This window comes from Erpetoichthys calabaricus, chromosome 6 (assembly GCF_900747795.2).
Source record: "Erpetoichthys calabaricus chromosome 6, fErpCal1.3, whole genome shotgun sequence".
Classification (NCBI taxonomy): domain Eukaryota; kingdom Metazoa; phylum Chordata; class Cladistia; order Polypteriformes; family Polypteridae; genus Erpetoichthys; species Erpetoichthys calabaricus.
Window position 1 is genome coordinate 198277905 of NC_041399.2, and position 18535 is coordinate 198296439.

The window sequence follows — 18535 nt, forward strand, 5'->3', positions numbered from 1 at the left end:
GTGTTTTCTATTTTTAATTGAATAGGCGTTTGTTAACACTTAAAGATAATCAAATCTCAAATTCAGGATGAAATGATATTCATTTCATCAAGTTAAAAGACTGAATATGCAGTAATTAGAACATTAGATCAGTCTAGATGAGAACAGGCCATTCAGCCCAACAAAGCTCGCCAGTCATATCCACTTAATTCTTCTTAAAAAACATATCCAGTCTAGTTTTGAAAGTCCCTAAAGTCTTACAGTGTACCATGCTACTTGGTAGCTTAGTTATCACTGAATAAAAATAAGAGACATGCTATTAATTGTTGGACAAGGTAACTGAAAATCAACAAATTTTCTTTCCTATTTCAAATCAGTATGCCTAAACATTAAGTTTAACTAAATCAGCACCCAATTTAGGTGTTATCTTTGTTGCTCTAGTTTACCTTTTACCACACTCATTGCAACATTACATCAAAACTATCTTTTCATCAAGAGATATTGAAAAATTAAAAAGTATGATCACACAACTTATTTTCACAGCATGTCCAATTAAGTTTAAGGCTGATTTCCAAATTATTCTTTTATTATAATAAGGTTTAAATTGTTTCTTCCCACTACTTACTTAAATTAACTTATGCATATATACTGAAGAGTATATTATAGTCAAGGTGCTGGTCTTCTGAGAGTTCCAGTGGTAAATAAATCTACTGTGGGAAACAGAGCCTTTAGCCACAGTGCTCCAGAGCAGTGGAGTGATATGCATGCTTTATTTAAGGGAGGCCTCTTCAGTATCAGCATTTAAGTTCCAGAGGAAGACTTGGTTTCTTACTTTAGATACCCTAATTTGGAGCCATTAATTGTTTCTCTTCTTGGCAACCCACTGTGACATTTTAATAATAATAATAATAATACATTTTATTTATACAAGGCGCCTTTCAGGGAACTCAAGGACACCGAACAACAATAAATAAATAAATAGATAAATAATTAAATAAAAGACACAATTATAAAAAACTTAAAACATCAGAAAATCTAGAAATTAAAACCAAACAAAACCATTATAATCAGGAGGAAAAAGAAAAAGCCATTTTAAACAGATGCATTTTAAGTTTACATTTGAAGGATGAATATGATTTGATATTTCGGAGATCCGCAGGCAATGAATTCCAGAGCTTGGGAGCAGAACGGCTGAAAGCTCTGCTCCCCATGGTGGTTAGACGGGCGGGAGGAACAGTCAGATGGGTGGAGGAAGAGGATCTAAGGTTACGGGATGGAATGGCAACATGAAGAAGGTCAGACAGATATGGAGGGGCGAGGTTATGGATGGCCTTAAATGTTAATAGTAGAATCTTAAAATCAATACGAAACTTAATCGGGAGCCAATGAAGCTGCTGCAAGACCGGAGTAATATGGTGAATAGATGGGATTTGAGTGATGATACGTGCTGCAGAATTCTGGACTAACTGAAGCTTATGAAGAGATTTATTCGGGAGACCAAAGAGGAGTGAATTGCAGTAGTCCAGCCGAGAAGTGACAAGACTATGAACAAGAATGGCAGTGGTGTGAGGAGTGAGGGAGGGGCGAATACGATTAATATTACGTAGGTGGAAGTAAGCAGACCGGGTGATGTTATTAATGTGAGATTGGAAGGATAGAGTATTGTCGAGGATGACACCCAGACTCTTGACCTGAGATGATGGGGAAACAACAAAGTCATCAATAATAAGAGAAAGATTATTGGTTTTGGATAATGAAGATTTTGAACCAATGAGGAGAACCTCAGTTTTGTCACTGTTTAATTTGAGAAAATTCGAAGAAAACCAGGATTTAATTTTAGCAATGCAGTCAATAAGCGAGGGTGGTGGAAAAGAGGAGGTGGGATTACCAGCAAGGTAGAGCTGGGTGTCATCAGCATAACAGTGAAAATTAATGTTATATTTGCGAAAAATATTGCCAAGGGGAAGAAGGTAAATAATAAAAAGAAGAGGCCCCAGGACAGAGCCCTGGGGCACACCAGAGGTAACAGCGGTGGGTTTGGATGTGAAGGTTTTAAGTTGTATGAACTGAGTGCGGCCTAAGAGGTAGGATCTAAACCAATCAAGTGGAGTGTGAGTAATGCCAATCAGAGATAATCTATTAACACTTTGTCAGGAGATTAGTGCTGCCCTTGGAAGGTAAAACCTTGACATTTATGAAGGATAGAGTGTCTGCCTGTTTGGTGGCAATCATCAGTTTGTTTGTTAAAATCTGCCATGAATCAACAACCCCACCCCCATTTGATGTATTTACTGTCTTCACCTTGCGCCTTATCTCTTTGTACTTTTGTCTTCTTTCTGCATCTCTCTGACTATCCCACTTCTTCTTTGCCATCCTCTTCCTCTGTATACTCTCCTTTATTTCCTCATTCCACCACCAGGTTTCCTTTTCCTCCTTCCTCTTTCCAGATGTCACACCGAGCACCCTTCTTGCTGTCACCCTTACTACATCTGCTGTAGTTTCCCAGCTGTCTGGTAACTCTTCACTGCCACCCAGTGCCTGTCTCACCTCCTCCCTAAACTCAACCTTGCAGTGTTCCTTTTTCAAATTCCACCATTTGATCCTTGGCTTTGCCCTCACTCTCTTCCTCTTCTTGATCTCCAGCGTCATCCTACAGACTACCATCCTATGCTGCTTAACTACACTTTCCCCTGCCACCACTTTGCAGTCTTCAATCTCCTTCAGATTGACTCTTCTGCATAGGATGTAATCTACCTGTGTGCATCTTCCTCCACTCTTGTATGTCACCCTATGTTCCTCCCTCTTCTTAAAATATGTATTCACCAGAGCCATGTCCATCCTTTCGGCAAAATCCACTATCCTCTGACCTTCTTCATTCCTCTCCTAGACACCATACCTACCCATAACCTTCTCATCTCCTCTGTTCCCTTCACCAACATGTCCATTGAAATCCGCTCCAATCACTTTCTGTCCCTTGGGTACACTTTTCATCACTTCATCCAACTCACTCCAAAAATCTTCTTTCTCACCCATTGCACACCCAACTTGCGGGGCATATGCACTAACAACATTCATCATCACACCTCCAATTTCCAGCTTCATAATCATTACTCTGTCTGACACTCTTTTCACCTCCAAAACACTCTTGACATACTGTTTCTTCAAAATAACCCCTACTCCATTTCTCCTCCCATCCACACCATGATAGAACAATTTGAATCCATCTTCGATCCACCTGGCCTTACTCCCCTTCCATTTAGTCTCTTGCACACACAATATATCAACCTTCCTTCTCTCCATCATATCTGCTAACTCTCTCCCCTTACCAGTCATACTGCCCACATTCAAATTTCATACCCTCAGTTCCACTCTCTTTTACTTTCCTCCTCTCCTCCTGCCTCCAGACACATCTCCCCCCTCTTCTTCTCCTTCTTCTTCGGCCAACAGTAGTCCAATTTCTGCCAGCACCCTGTTGACTAACAGTACTGGTGGCGGTCATTGTTAACCCGGGGCTCGAGCGATCCGGTATGGAAATTAGTATTGTTGTCTGCATATTGATTTGGCAAAGTTTTACACTGGATGCCCTTCGTGACGTAACCCTCCCCATTTATCCAGGCTTGGGACCGGCACAAAGAAACACACTGGTTTGTGCATCCCCTGTGGCTGGGTTAAAATATCACTATTAATATAATACTTAATTAATATGTTGTGATGCTGTCCAACCATGTCACTCTCTTTCTCTCACTCTCTCTCTCTCTCACTTTCTCTCTTTTTTAACTATATAAAAAGAAGTTTTCTTTTGTCACTCTCACTTTGTTAGCATGTACAGAAAAATGCTGTGATGTTGGGTCGTTCTGCGTAGACTGAAGTCAGACATTAAAGCTGGTAGACGAAGGAAACTTTTGATTGATTACTAGTAGGTCCTCTGACCAGCAGGGAAAATGGGGATCTGGATCCTTGAGCATTTTGTAGAAAGACATGCACTTGTTAATGGTGTTTGAAGATTGTGAGGAGCAGTTAACATTTTTTTAAAAAGCAGATATAAAATAAAGTGTTGTTTTATTCACTACAATAACAGTTCTATCACCATTTTAAAACTACCACCTAAAGAAACAGTGTCTGTTGGACCTTTTAAAATTTGTCAAAGCCTTTCCTTATTAAAGAGGTATAGATGACGCAGAATCTAAAACATTCCAAGTTGGCAGATGTAAATAAATAAAAAGGGTTCTAGTAAATTAAAAATTAAATCAGTATAGTAGAGTGTATTAGAGACTAAAACACATACAATAGGGAGAGCAATACAAATCTACATTCCTGTCTGAGCCTACTTTAAAGAGGTTGAAGCCATATTTAAATAGTTGGGTGGCCAGTTTCATTAACTGACTAAGTGGTGTGTAATTCAGTCTCTTTCCATCATCCCTCCTCTCTCTGACCTCTTTTCCTCATATTTATCACCTACATTCAAGACCACTGTTCTGGTGGCCTGGAAGCAGGTTTTAAACTTCAGCTGATGTTTCAGCACTTGCATAAAGGGCCAGATCACCTGTTATAAGACGTTGGACAAACAAAAAGAAACCATTAAGCCCACTTAAAATGTTTGGTTAGCTTATAGATCTTTCAAAGCCTTATACAAATAAAAGTCATCAAAATTTCTGCTCCACTTATTAGGTTGTTCCCGATTCCCAAAACTCATTCTTTTAGGTAATGCTTCCTTAAATGTTCTCCCTCTTTATATCCACTTTTGTTAGAGTATGCAATTCCTAATTTAATCAAAAGAATTCTGCTGGATGAAGTTTGTTGTTGCCCATAAGAATTTTAAAGACCAGGATTAGATCCCCATTCAGCATTCTCTGTTCAAAACAAAAAGGGTTTATGTCTCTGAGCCTACAAGAGCATGGCTTGTTCTTTAGATTTGTAGTAAACGTACAGTAGCTTCTCTCCTTTGTATATATTCCACAGCTGCCCTGTCTTTTTTATAGTGTAGTGCTTCAGATGCAGTCTGAGCATAACATTCCTTGAAATACATTAGACAGTTTAACATAACATTTTGTTTGCTTTTTTTTTATTGCTTCTTCAGATTGCCTATAGATGAGAATGCTGCATTAGTGTAAACTCCTAAATGCTTTTCAGTGGTGGCTTTCTGTAAGACTATGACTCTAGTGTTATATTTAACATTTGTTTTGCCAACATGTACCACTTTGATTGATTGATTGATAGATACATACATACATACATACATACATACATACATACATACATACATACATACATACATACTTTATTAATCCCAAGGGGAAATTCACATACTCCAGCAGCAGCATACTGATAAAAAACAATATTAAAGAGTGATAAAAATGCAGGTGTACAGACAGACAATAACTTTGTATAATGTTAACGTTTACCCCCCCCGGGTGGGATTGAAGAGTCGCATAGTATGGGGGAGGAACGATCTCCTCAGTCTGTCAGTGGAACAGGACAGTGACAGCAGTCTGTCGCTGAAGCTGCTCCTCTGTCTGGAGATGACACTGTTCAGTGGATGCAGTGGATTCTCCATGACTAACAGGAGCCTGCTCAGCGCCCGTCACTCTACCACAGATGTCAAACTGTCCAGCTCCAGGCCTACAATAGAGCCTGCCTTCCTCACCAGTTTGTCCAGGCGTGAGGCGTCCCTCTTCTTTATGCTGCCTCCCCAGCACACCACCGCGTAGAAGAGGTCTCTCGCCACAACCATCTGATAGAACATCTGCAGCATCTTATTGCAGATGTTGAAGGATGCCAGCCTTCTAAGGAAGTATAGTCGGCTCTGTCCTCTGCTACATTAAACTACATATAAACTGTCAATTACTGTGTATGTGCTCTGCTACATTAAACTGCATATAAACTGTCAATTGCTATATAGAGCTAGCGGCTACATGTAACATTCCTCGGTGCCACCTATCAGCTTTTATGAACTCCGACTGTACTTTCTGTTGTCGCCAATTTTCCTCCATCATTGTATATGCATTATAAGTAATTAATCCTAGGACTCTCACATGGGCGGCATGGTGGCGCAGTGGTTAGCACTACTGCCTCGCAGTTAGGAGACCCGGGTTCGCTTCCCGGGTCCTCCCTGCGTGGAGTTTGCATGCTTTTCCCGTGTCTGTGTGGGTTTCCTCCAGGTGCTCCGGTTTCCTCCCACAGTCCAAAGACATGCAGGTTAGGTGCATTGGCAATTCTAAATTGTCCCTAGTGTGTGTGTGCGTGCCCTACGGTGGGCGCCCTACCCGGGGTTTGTTTCCTGCCTTTGTGCCCTGTGTTGGCTGGGATTGGCTCCAGCAGACCCCCGTGACCCTGTAGTTAGGATATAACGGGTTGGATAATAGATGGATGGAGTGTCTCTATTTTACTGGTACATAGTGTCCCGTGTTGGTGATGGCCTGGTAACACCAGGTGTGTTTGCCATTGCCAGTGCATATTTCTCCAGAGTGTTTAATAACTCTGTTTTTCAGCAATTTTACATTGCTTGTAGATTGGACCCGTACTGGCCCAAGGAAGAGGAATTATATGCCCATCTACAATATTTTTTTTTACGTTTGTCACCAACAAGAAGTCACTTGCCGTCCCACCCTGTTCCATTTTACATTTTCACTGTGAAAATGGGGCCTTTGGGTCATTAAGTAATAGCTCATCCATCACCGTAAAAGTAAACTCCTTCCATTTACGTGAATAAGTGGACTTCTGACATCCCCAGTAGGGCACCTTATTACAAAGCAGTAACCTCTCTTTCTGTTAGCCTTACTGCCACCACCTCCCTGACCAATCCCAAATGAGCCTTTCAAATGTTACCAATAAGAAATCATTCAGGCCCTGCCAATCTAAATTTCATGTCCTTGAAAACAGAAGCCGACTGTGACGATAAGACCTCTGTGTTCGAAAGCCGCATAATTTCTTGTGTTTGACATTATTTCATTTTTCTGGATTCTCCCATACCTCATGAATAATGAATACTAGCCGACGCCCAATGTAGCATACGGCGGTGTAAGAATAGGAATGGAAAACGGTGAGAAAGGAATTCAGAAATCAAGAAGAAATAAATACTTCTTGAAAGACGAACTTGTGAATAGGTATTTTGGTGGAGACGACAGATAAGAGTCGAAAGATCTAACCCTAGAAAAAGCCACGTACAACTGACCATGGCTGAAGACTGGTTGTTGTAGATTAACGCAAATCTTTGCAAACGTTTGTCCTTGGGACTTGTTGATAGTCATGGAGAAGGCGAGTCTGAGTGGGAATTGTGTGCCTTTAAATTTAAAAGGGAGATAGGTGTCGGAAGGAAGGAGAGAGATTCTGGGAATGAAGATTGTTTCAGAATTTTGGATAGCGACCAGTTTGCACTCAATAATATTTGTATGTATTCGGGTAACGATGAGTCTTGCTCCGTTGCAAAGACCTATTCATGGCATAATTTTCAGAGGAGCATAACTACATCTCCCAGCTTCAGATGAAGGATATGGGGAGGCATGCCAGTTAGTGTGAGGGTGTGTAAAAACTCCTGTGGGTACGTTAGTTGATCATTAGGATCGTCACTGACTACTGTATCTGCACTCTTGAAGGTCACTTTTTCACCCTGTATAAGATCAAGAACTTTGTTGTTAATATGTAGAGAATCGTCGTTTGTGACGTTCAGTATTGGTCTTGTAGCAAGTTCTTGGAGAGTCACAGTCGAGAAATTAATATCACTGTAAAGTTGAGCAACTGGGTCTTCTTGTTGTGGTAAACATTGAGAAGGTAGTTCTGTCGTGTCTCTAGTTTTACCTTCCCAAACTTGAAGAAGCCATTGAACAAATTGAGTTTCACTTTCAAGAGCTCTCATATTTTTTGTGAATTTTAGGACTTTCATTTCGTTCCACAGCCTATGTTTGTTGATGGAAGAGGCAACGGTGAGGGCTCGAGAACTGTGGAAGATAACAGGCAGTATTTGACGGAAATTAGGGATACTGTCGTTCATTTTATAACAAAGGCTTAGGAAACAACTGTCGCAGTATAACGAAAATAGGAAGGAGCGAAACGAATAGCATAGAGTGAAACCAATGCCAATGGTCGACAGAGTACCTTCCTGTAGCAGGCTACGGAAAAGACTCCAAGGCGCACACATGGCTGAAGTGAAAGGTTACACGGTCAGGCTAGATATAGGGCGGTGACGTGACACTATTGGGGTCATGAGAGAGGAGCAGGGAACACAGTAGTCTGAAGGAGGAATACAAATCGAGAAAAATGGCGTGGGGGTGTGTGTGGGTGGGACTGGTTTTGAAGAGGAGCTGCAGACAGCGTGGGGAAGGGTTTGGAAGAGGACAAATAGCAATCGAGAAATGCCGTGTTGGCTGCGTGTGGACGGGACTGCTTTTGAAGAGGAAGCAGGACGAACCAGAAGAGAAATATATATAAGAGATGGTCCAAGATCCTTGATTTTATTTCATTATGTGATATTTGCACTTCAAAAAAATTTGAAACTTGTTAAAGAAGGAAAAACCATCAGTCTTAAAATGACTCTTGATAACGATTAAGTCTTCATCCCTCTAATTTCCTTTCCATCACCTTAGCCACTAGATCATCCTGCCAAGACCTAACACTCTTGTGATGCATTCTACTGCAAAATGTTTTACATAAATTAAAATATTAAATTTTGAATGTTGGTAGCTTAAAGTAAGCTGCTTATGGTGTTTACAGCTTGACTTTTACAGTTCCACAGGCAGGAGATCACATTGCCAGATTAAACACAGAAAGCATTATATTTAAGTTTGTACCAAGATCCCAGCTACTGTGAAACTTTACGACAGGATTGCAGTAACTGGAATAAGTTTTAAATAAATGCTTTCATCATAATCTCTTCTGAACGCATACATGCTCTCAACTCTTCTTTGAGTTGATCCCTACGATGAATTCTCTGACATTGTTTATAGCTTGGCTGGATCTCAATTGAGTGCTAGACCTTTCTATGTCAGAATTATTTTCATTAATGGCAGTTATCTTTTTATCTTTTTTCGCACTCATTAAGTGACAAAAGTTGCAAGCATTCAAATGGCAAAGTAACCATCACTCTGTTCGTTGCGATTTCGTATCAAACGGCACCCAAAGTGAACTGTAGTACTGTGAATTACACTCGATCCAAATGCTAAATAGTTAATTATTCATAACTAGAACATAAGGACTCATTCACCTTTCATTTCACATGCCGTAATGGTTTGTTTTACCTCTCCAATCATTAATCACTTGATAAGTGCTCAGTCAAACCAAGAGAGCTTCAAGACCTGCCATTTTGGGTTCATTTTACCTGCTCTTTGAAAACTAAATTGATAGTGCATCTTTCCACACATTTTAATTACAAGTTAAATGCTATTCACTTCAAAACTGCTTTTTTGACAGTATAGCTAATGTTCCAGCAGTTTTACTTACTTTTCTTTAAAAAAAAAAAAAAAAAAGTAGAAGAAATGTACAGTTGTCCTTTGTTATTCTAAGAAAATGGTCTTGAAGGTCTTGCCAAACAGCTCTCAAGGTATGCTTGAACCTTAACACTTTGCAGTACCCTTTTTGTTCATCTCATCTCCATTCACCTATTGACACCCCACTGTCCCTCATTGTGTATTTCTAGGCTGAGGGGGAGGAGGAGACAACTGTTGGTGTCCTGGTTCCCCCTGGTGGCGCTCTGACAGAAGCGCTGGCAGGGAGCAAGACCTATGAGAATGGATTAAGGGAGACTCTGCCGTGTTCAGGGGAGCAAGGAGAAACTCAGGGCCTCAGCTCACATATACCTGAGACAAGTAAGTAAGCCATGCTTATCCTTGCATTAACCCTTGGCATGTTTTTCTATTTCTTAACATAGCAGCATTAAATGCTGGATTGCCTCTTCTCAAACTTTCCAAGTAGGGTTATCTTAAAACTGTGTAGAGTGTAACGGAGCTTTGCCTACAAAACCTCTAGTTCTTTGATATACCTAGTTATGTGTTGCAACATTAAAATGATGATAAACATGCTATTGTAATTCTTCTGATCTCTAGTGTTTGCAGAATGATAGCTCCCTTTTGTGTAGCCTTTTAAAATAATAAAGAATTCTTTGGAGATTTAGTCTGGTATGCACATCATTGCTACTAATATTTTTAAGTTTTTCAGGGCAGCAACACTTTTAGATTATAGCATCAGCTGTCCAAATTGCTCATCTACAGTCACGGTATAAAAGAGATTATCAAAGTGAAAGTAGGAACTTCTTGAGTAGGCAGGTTATATTCATTACCCCATTAACCCATTTAAAAGCAGCCTGTTACCAACAGTGTACAGTTAATGTGCATTTATCTTTCAAAGAAATCACATTATCATTATATTTAAATCTAACAAAAGTTTGAAGAGAGCAACACATTTTTGAAGAGAGTGTTTGACCCAATTTCTTTTTTTTTTTTCCTCATTGAGCTGCTTATCTATAAGGGCTTAAAGCTTATGCCTAGTTGTGTCTAGTTTTAAATTACCCCAAGTCCTCTTAGCAACGATAAAATTACAGCAGTGTCAGATGGCGATTTTTCTGTTTTGGCTCATGTTAAATCTTACTACAGAGTCAACACTTATCAGATGAACAGTGGGTGACATGCAGTCTTCTTTATATATGGTCATGAAAACTGAAATATGGTATGCCTTCATTTTATTCTGTAACCATAACAAAAACAAACTCTGTGCAAATTAAATACTCATCAAGAGTTGTTGGCGTGAATGCTGTTAACAGAACCTATAAAGTTCTAAATAGTATACTTGACCTCTATTGTGTATTTGAGGGGAGACCTAAAAATTCTCATGATCAGTCAATCACACAGGAGTAGAATGAAGTTATTGACTACAGCCAGTTTGCATTTTACCTATAGTATAGTAGCTGTGGCGTAATGTGCTACGTGGACACTGGAGACACATTTGAATATCAGATATAAATGTAATTCGGCTAAACTATATACAGATACAACCTATTAATAAAACAAACATTAGATTTTTGGGAAGATTGATGGCTGTTAAGCATTGTATTGAATGTATTTTGACAATTGATGAAACAGGCCTCTTTAAAAGAATAACTTTGACACCCTTGCTGTAGCTTGATTTTTTTTTTTTTAAGTATTTATCTGCTATTATATAATTATTTTTTATCCTCTAGCCGTATAGCTGGAAGTTTAGTGTTTCCTCCTAGTGGGCCACAGGCACCGGTTGAGAACCACTATTCTATATTATCCTAGTGTCTTTCAGAAGCATGGATGGGTTTAGATATGAATATTTAGCATGAGGAATTATGTATGTAGTATGTTCTATGCAAAGCTTCTTACAGACAGATATTGTCATGTTAGAATTGCAATAATAGTTACGTTGATTTGTTAAAATGACATCTCATATTAACTGAATTGCCAGAGAGTGATACATCAGGGTAGCTTGCTTTATTTTCTACAGCTTGATATTATATAAAATGACTATTTGAAGGTGCTGCATTTTCAAAACTGCATTTAGAGATGGAACAGATGATCTGAAAAGCAATATGCATTAGATTAAGGAGGTGTTTTTTGGTGCTTGTCTACGTGACAACTGACCACTAACTGTTTTCAAATTCAAACCATTATGCCTTAGTAGAAGAAAAAACATGCATCCTGCAAAAGTGTGAACAATAGTAAGTGGAGTCTTACATAGTAAAACTGGCCAAATGTGCAAGAGCTGGTGTTCTTTCTTGATTGATTTGTTTAAATCAGGTGTTTATAAAATCTTTTGTTGATCCCTGTGCTTTGGGAGCAACAGAATCCATTTGTAAAAGGCCATGGTATATGTAAATTTCATGACTTATTGGAATTCCTGATTTCCTCCTCCTTTCTGCTGCTGAGTATGAAAAGACGAGCATTCTCGGGTAAAAAAAAAAATGCCACCAGGCAACCCGTCTTCATTCAAACATGTCCAGATTTCTGAAAAAGATTAAGAACAATTTATTTTGATATTTTTTTCTGTTCTCTTTTAAGTACTACATAATACATAACTTACCTGATTTAAGCCCATTCCTTCAAAGGAATCAATATGTGTTGTGGGGGGTTAGCACATTATCATAATTCATGATTTGTTGTGCCTTGCAAATTGAACTGCCACCATCATCTCTAAACCTTCATCTTTCTGTTGATTACATGTATTTTTTTTTTTATTTTATGCTAGGTTGCATTTGTTCTATCATTAATGCATAACACAGATAATTTCACTTTAAGTGTTCTGTTATACTAATTATAGAGCAGATTATTCTGCATCTCTGTACTCATTTGTGGCTTTTCATTTGTTTTGACCATTCTTACAATTTTACTATTATTTTGTTGTTTTACTTACGTTCTCATTAACACGCATTATTTAATCCTGAAACCCATATTAACTTTTATTTTGCAGGCATCTAACCCTGCTTTGTGGTGTTGCATTACTTCCCCGTACATCCCATTCTTTTCCCCCCTTCCCTCTCTCTCTACCCCACTCTCACCCCATCCCTTCTCTCATCCTCTTTTCGCTGCAGATTGAGTCCCACAAGCTGATGTTTTGCGAGAATGCCCGGGCTCGCACAGACCATGGCGCCGACATCATCTACAAATCCCCGAGCAGCAGTAGCACCCCCCCAGCACGCAGCGTCTCACTGAGCGAGTGTCTTGGCTCTCCACCTGTTGAAGTACAACTGGCTCAAGATGTCAGGATCATGCTGGATGACCAGGAGTCGTGATTTGTCTTCGCTCTAGTGTCTTTTAGCTGTTTTAGTCTTCTTTTTTTTGTTGTAAATAGTCTTGGAGGTAGGAAAGTGTGGCTCTTGTGTTTGGTTTGCTTGCAGTAAAAGCACATTTTTATATAATCACAGCTCAAAAAATTAGTTCAAAAAGTTAGTTCTACCTGACCAATTTTCTGTTGGGAAACTGTTGGGAGTATTTACTTCTGGAATATCCAGTTTTCAAAGAATTATTGTCAAAAAATTATGCAGTGAGGCAATTCATTTGTGTGCCATTGCTGTGGAAGCTACACTGCATTTCCCAAAAATTGAGGTTATTGACTTCTGATGACACATCTTTTAAAGCAGCGGGACATCTATTTTTAAACATCCAATGGTCTCCCAAGCCCTTGGTCGTCTTTGTAGCATACCTCACACTGGGTGCTGTTTAAAAAACAGTGTTGTCCCACAAATCTTGTAGAATAGTTTCGCACAGAAGAATTAAACTTTGCACTATTCATAAGGGATGTTGAATTACCTATATTTGTGCGAGCCTTAAGCTAAAACTGGTTGTTTGACTTGTTTCAGATTTTAGTTCACAAGTGTTGATCCAGTTCTTCTGGTACTTGGAATGACAGTATTGCTGCATCCCCACACATTTAATCACTTATAAACTAATGAAGGATGGTTGTATGTTTTGTTTTTTGTTTTTTTTTTTAAGCAAAACCATTAAAACACAAGAGCCAGGCTGTAATCCTCCCTGTACTACTTCATCTTCTAAATTCACAAATTAGAATATGTTATATGTAAAATGTGCTTTTATAAAAAATGTTTTGTGGTGAAGTGTTTAATATTCTTGTATAATTAATTGTGCTGTTTTAGATTTTTCTTCTTCTTAAAGCAATATGATTGGTCTTGATGCAGGTTGGGTGGGTGAAACACATACATTAGCAGGATAAGGCTTTGGAGTGTGGGCTCTGAGAAAGCACAAAGAGTTTGCTGGACTGGGAGCTGTCGGCAGGAGCCTGGGAGATGGAAGAGCATGATTAAGAAGTATCTTCTTATCTTTTGGCAGCTGGAATCTATCCTATAATGGCATAAATGTTAAAGACTGCACTTTACTCAACATAGCATCTTTTTTCTTCACCTTTCTAAAAGTCTCTTTAGGACTATCACATCGATTGACTGAAAACTTGGACGATGGGCCCAATCCTAGTAGTGTATCAGTGAGTTTGCAGAAATATGTAAAACTGACAATACTTGGCAGAGGTCCATCATGCATAAAAAGGAAAAGGAAAGCAGCTTTGGCTTATTGTCAATTTTGGCTGGCACCATAGAAAAACACAGTATGACGCAATATCTATTACAATATACAAGATGCATCACAAGTCTGGACCCATAGCAAATATACCGTGTTACTCTTAGAAGCACACTTTTATCTTCTGTTTAAATATTTCAAAGGTAGAAATAATCTTATAATTATCTGTACCAGTGGTCAACTATTGCCTTCTAGATAAATCCAACCCATGGAAACTTTAGGATCATTTTTGTGTTAAAGATGTCATAACCATGGTGGAAAAAAAAACCCTCATCATTTCTCCATGATCCCATTTTAAATTTCAACGTTTAATAATCCCCACACAATAATATAAATAATTGGTTATAGTATGATGCTTACAGTTACAGAGTTATGTTACATTTTAGTTGTCATAAAAAGAAATTAGAGGGAATAAAATCTCATCAGTGTGTTGCCAGAGGTGGTCTGTGAATTAAATGAAAAAGGTGGGGTCAGGGTTTCCATTTTAAGGAATTTTTTAGGAATCGATACATGGATTGTTATTAGATAGTCTGCAGAAAAAAAAAATAATGTCCCCTGTTGTTCCAAATGTCTGAAAAGCCCTGTACATGCACAACAGTAGTTTAATATGTGTTACATAGAAACATTGTGAATAGTTTTGGAGGATATTGCTGTTGTGCTAGGTCTGCTTTCACTAAATAGCATAATCATAGTTGAAGAAACATCTGCAAAAAAAAGTTCAGTTTGTAAATAACTATAATAATAAGTGCCAGTCATAGTATACTTTAAAGTCAAAACACAAAAGTAAATGTTATAAGTGAGATGATAAACTAAATAAAGATACTCCTGTGCATTTGTCTGTGTGTATACACACAATCGGAGTACATTCTTCCTGTGTCTGCATGAGTTTTTCTAAGGGTATTGTGGCTTTCCTCTCACATCTCAAAGATGGGTTAGGTTAGTTTGTCATTCCAAATTGGTACTCTGGTTTGTCTCCTACATCCCAAAAACATGCATATTAATTGGTAAGTTTGATTTGGTCTCATGTGAACGTGAGCATAAGTATGTGCGTGAGTGGACCCTGCAATGGATTTGTGCCCCATCAGCAGTGGTTTAAACCTTGTGCCTGATCCTGGAAGAATCCACCTGACATCCTGACTAAGCATTTTTGAGAATATCATAATATGTAAATGTTATGTATAGAGAAAAAAGGTCTCTTTGTGAAAAGACATTTTACTCATCCATTCATCAGGCCCAGATGTATCTAGAACAGTGTTGCAGAGAGCTGGAGCCATGGTCTGGTCACAGATTCCTTGCAGGGCATACTCCGTGATACTGGGCTATTAAATGAAACAAAAATTAAAGTCACTTTAGCTGTTGAATTATGCAAAGTTGATTATTTTTAAACAGTTTCCTTTAATGGTTTGGGGGCTTGTTTTTTTAATATGCACGACATTTTATGATGATGTATTTCTTTTAAAGAGTCATCTTAGAAATATCCTGGGCACGCACCCTTTGTACTTTTTCCCCCACATCTGTTGCTTCGTTTTAAATATGAAACTGATTTTGTTCAGTGACCATTGCCTATATAGCATACACTTTTTTGTAACATTTGTTAGAAACATAAGCTATTGGGATTGATTCCTTTATCAATTACTTGAACTCAAGTTTATTATTAAAGGCTTAGAAAATGCTTGAGTCCATTCAGACAGCACAGGGTGGAGAACCAACCATGCTTAGTCTACATTTTGCCAATGCATTGCACACTATTGTCTTATTTAATTACCCCAAACAGCCTTTTTCCACCCCCACCCTACTAATAGCACTCTAGGAAAGTGGCAACCCAGAGAAAAACTCGTAAAATAATATGGGAGAATATGTGAACTCCTCTATACACACTGACAAGGCTGGCATTCAAACTCTGAAAGGTGGCCACTTCTTTGTAAAATCTTAGTGGATGGTACTTAACAAAAACAAAAAGTTAATTGGAAAGCCTTCTAGTGAATAGTAAAAAGTCATTTAATTACACCTCCAGTGGCTAATGCCAGTTGCAATTCTGCTGTATCTGGAAATTATAGGTAGTATTTCACTTTTACTAGAAAGTCAAACAGAATGTGAACCAGAGGGATTTTCAAGCATTCAGACCCTCTTCTGCTATCGTTACTTTCCTTGTTTTTCCCCTTTTTCCTATTTTATTAAAGGTGCTAGTTAATTCTAAATATGCACAGGTTGGCATTTTAACAAAGAAGTGACTGAAAAAATAAGTAAAAACGTAGGAAAGCAGACTTTAATGCTGAGCTCTGTAAACTGTAGATATTTTAAACAGATTTGTGACTTTCAAATGTAAATGAAAAGCAAATTGATTTTAGTCTCTGAAGCGGTAGGTGGAGATATGGGGAAGGCCACCTGATAAAATTAAAATGTCCATTTAACAAGACTTGACATCAATAACTAATTGATCATAAGCAATCTGTGATCCTCTAGGACAAAGAGTGGACACTTTGTGAAAATTGTGAAAACTTCATTTTCAGAAAGTGTGAGTAAAGGAAAATAATGAGAGCAGTTCACCACTTGGTGAGAGCAGAACAACGGAAGACTGCTGGCCATTTTATGGTATGATAACAATTTAGAAAGTTCCTTTTACAGCATTGTACTTTGAAGTTGCATTTACTGTGTGACATTATCTTTCAATGCTACGAAGGAGTCTATTTACCCTTCTGTTAATCATGACAAAAATTAAGTTCTGGAAAGCTTTCTCTGCCTTTTCTCAACTTGTGTCTTTATTTCTTCAAAGAGTTTCTGTAGTAACGTTTTGAGAGTTTTTTGTGAATTTTTATATCTTGTGCATTTAGTTTACTGTTGTTTACAAACATTATGTGTACACCTACATTTAATTGGACAAAAGCATCTGCTAAATAAAGTAGCTAAAATGTCACAAATTACATACACACATGTACAATGCTAATGCCTTTTTAAAATTTGTGTCCCCTATTCCTAGGCATAAAAATTTTTCTTGCTTAATTTGCTTTTTAATGGTTATTGTGAGAGGAGTGAACATTCAAGAGATGATTAATTTTTTTATATAAATATATACACACCATGCCAAACTCATTTTATTTTAATTGGCCTACATTGATTTACTATAAATAAAAATTACCTAACAAGAGAGTTAGAGATGTGTTACATGGTTATGTTCCTGCCGAATACTTTCAAACATGACCGCTGAGAGTACCCAGCCCTGATCCCTAGCCAGACGCTTCCATGTGCCATTCTAGCTGGAGAAATGCAATAATATTCCTCTTTTGCTACCTGAGATAAAGTTAGAATGGAGCTGTGGTTCTGATTGAGTACAGTGTTTGTAGATTTTTTTTTTGTTTGTTTGTTTTGTTCTTGTTCTCTTTCTCTCAATATATATTTTCTAGTTTCTAGTCAAGGCAAAGGCCTGTTAAATCTTGTCTTACCTGCCCATGGTGCCGAGTCTCTGCTTGGCACATTGTGTGTTAGCAGAGCTTTCTACATTGCATTTAACATTGTGTTCTTGGTGCCATGCTCATGTGACAGAGTGTTTGTGCCTGCCACATAATAAACTGTAGATTTACAGCTGCTTCCATGCTCCTCTGCTATATCTTCACAGACGTGTACATATATTTATATACACACACACAAGCGCATGTTTCTCTTTAGCTTAAGCTGCTGTTGACTACAACTCCTGCTTCATGCACCTTTAACATTACTGAAGGGATTTTCATAATTTTTTTTGTTTCTTAAAAAAATATATATATTTTGACCATTTGAGGGTGTGAGTAAAAGAATGTGTTTTGAAATAAATGCATACAAGTGACTTTCATTGTTCAAAAAATATGATTTTCTGTAGTGCAAAAAGGTATTGTGTCCTGGCTGGGCTGTAACAAAAATTTGTGTTCATACAAGTGGCTACAAACTCTCTGCACGAGGTTCCTTCTGATGCTAAAGTCTCAGCCACTTTTTTTCCATTTCCATTTGTGATACGAGGTTTTTAAACAAACTTTCAGTTGGTTTTGTTCTAATGTGTCTGTTGGGTTAAAGATTACCATTCTCCTTTAGCTTCCATTAGAATTTGAATGTCATTGAGGCTTCCTAATTTTTTCTTTTTTTTTTTTTTATTTGAGAAAGAACAGCCCTGGCTCAGTTGCCTTCACATTTGAGAAGTGTACATGGGTCTTGTTAGGTGTGACCTTTTGGTTTTTGTGAACTTTAACAATGTAGCTGGTGTGACATTATCTTGGACAGCTGGCTTTTGCTCTCGTAGTTCTACATAGCAGAGCTGCATGATGCTTAAATGAGATTCCATGTTCAGCCAGTGCACACCATCCTCTTTGCAGCATTCTTCCTCTGTATTTCCTGGAGAAATGTCTTAGATAGGGTGTCTTGGGCTGAGCTTTGCTTTGGGCCTTGTAACCATCTTGTGCAGAGGACATGACAAAAGCAGACATTTTGCTTTCAACCACACATTTTAGTTGCAGGCTCTCTTGGTCTTTATTGTGGTACTTGTTAACTAGTGGAAT

General features: G+C 38.3%; 2 protein-coding genes across 9 annotated transcripts in view; one reads left to right on the top strand and one right to left on the bottom strand.

Moving 5' to 3' along the window:
- LOC114653784 (microtubule-associated protein 4) overlaps nt 1-16852 on the top strand; it is a 212199-nt gene extending 195347 nt beyond the window's left edge. For 7 of the 8 annotated variants that reach the window (XM_051928943.1, XM_051928947.1, XM_051928948.1 and 4 more), the window contains 2 exons: nt 9608-9776; nt 12394-16852. In XM_051928943.1, coding sequence (XP_051784903.1) covers nt 9608-9776; nt 12394-12401 — 177 coding nt within the window. In that variant the 3' untranslated portion in view covers nt 12402-16852. The remainder of the gene's footprint in view (nt 1-9607; nt 9777-12393) is intronic. The other variant, XM_051928945.1, reaches the window with a different exon arrangement.
- LOC114653992 (alanine aminotransferase 2-like) overlaps nt 1-18535 on the bottom strand; it is a 493749-nt gene that overhangs the window by 384139 nt on the left and 91075 nt on the right. The window lies entirely within an intron of this gene.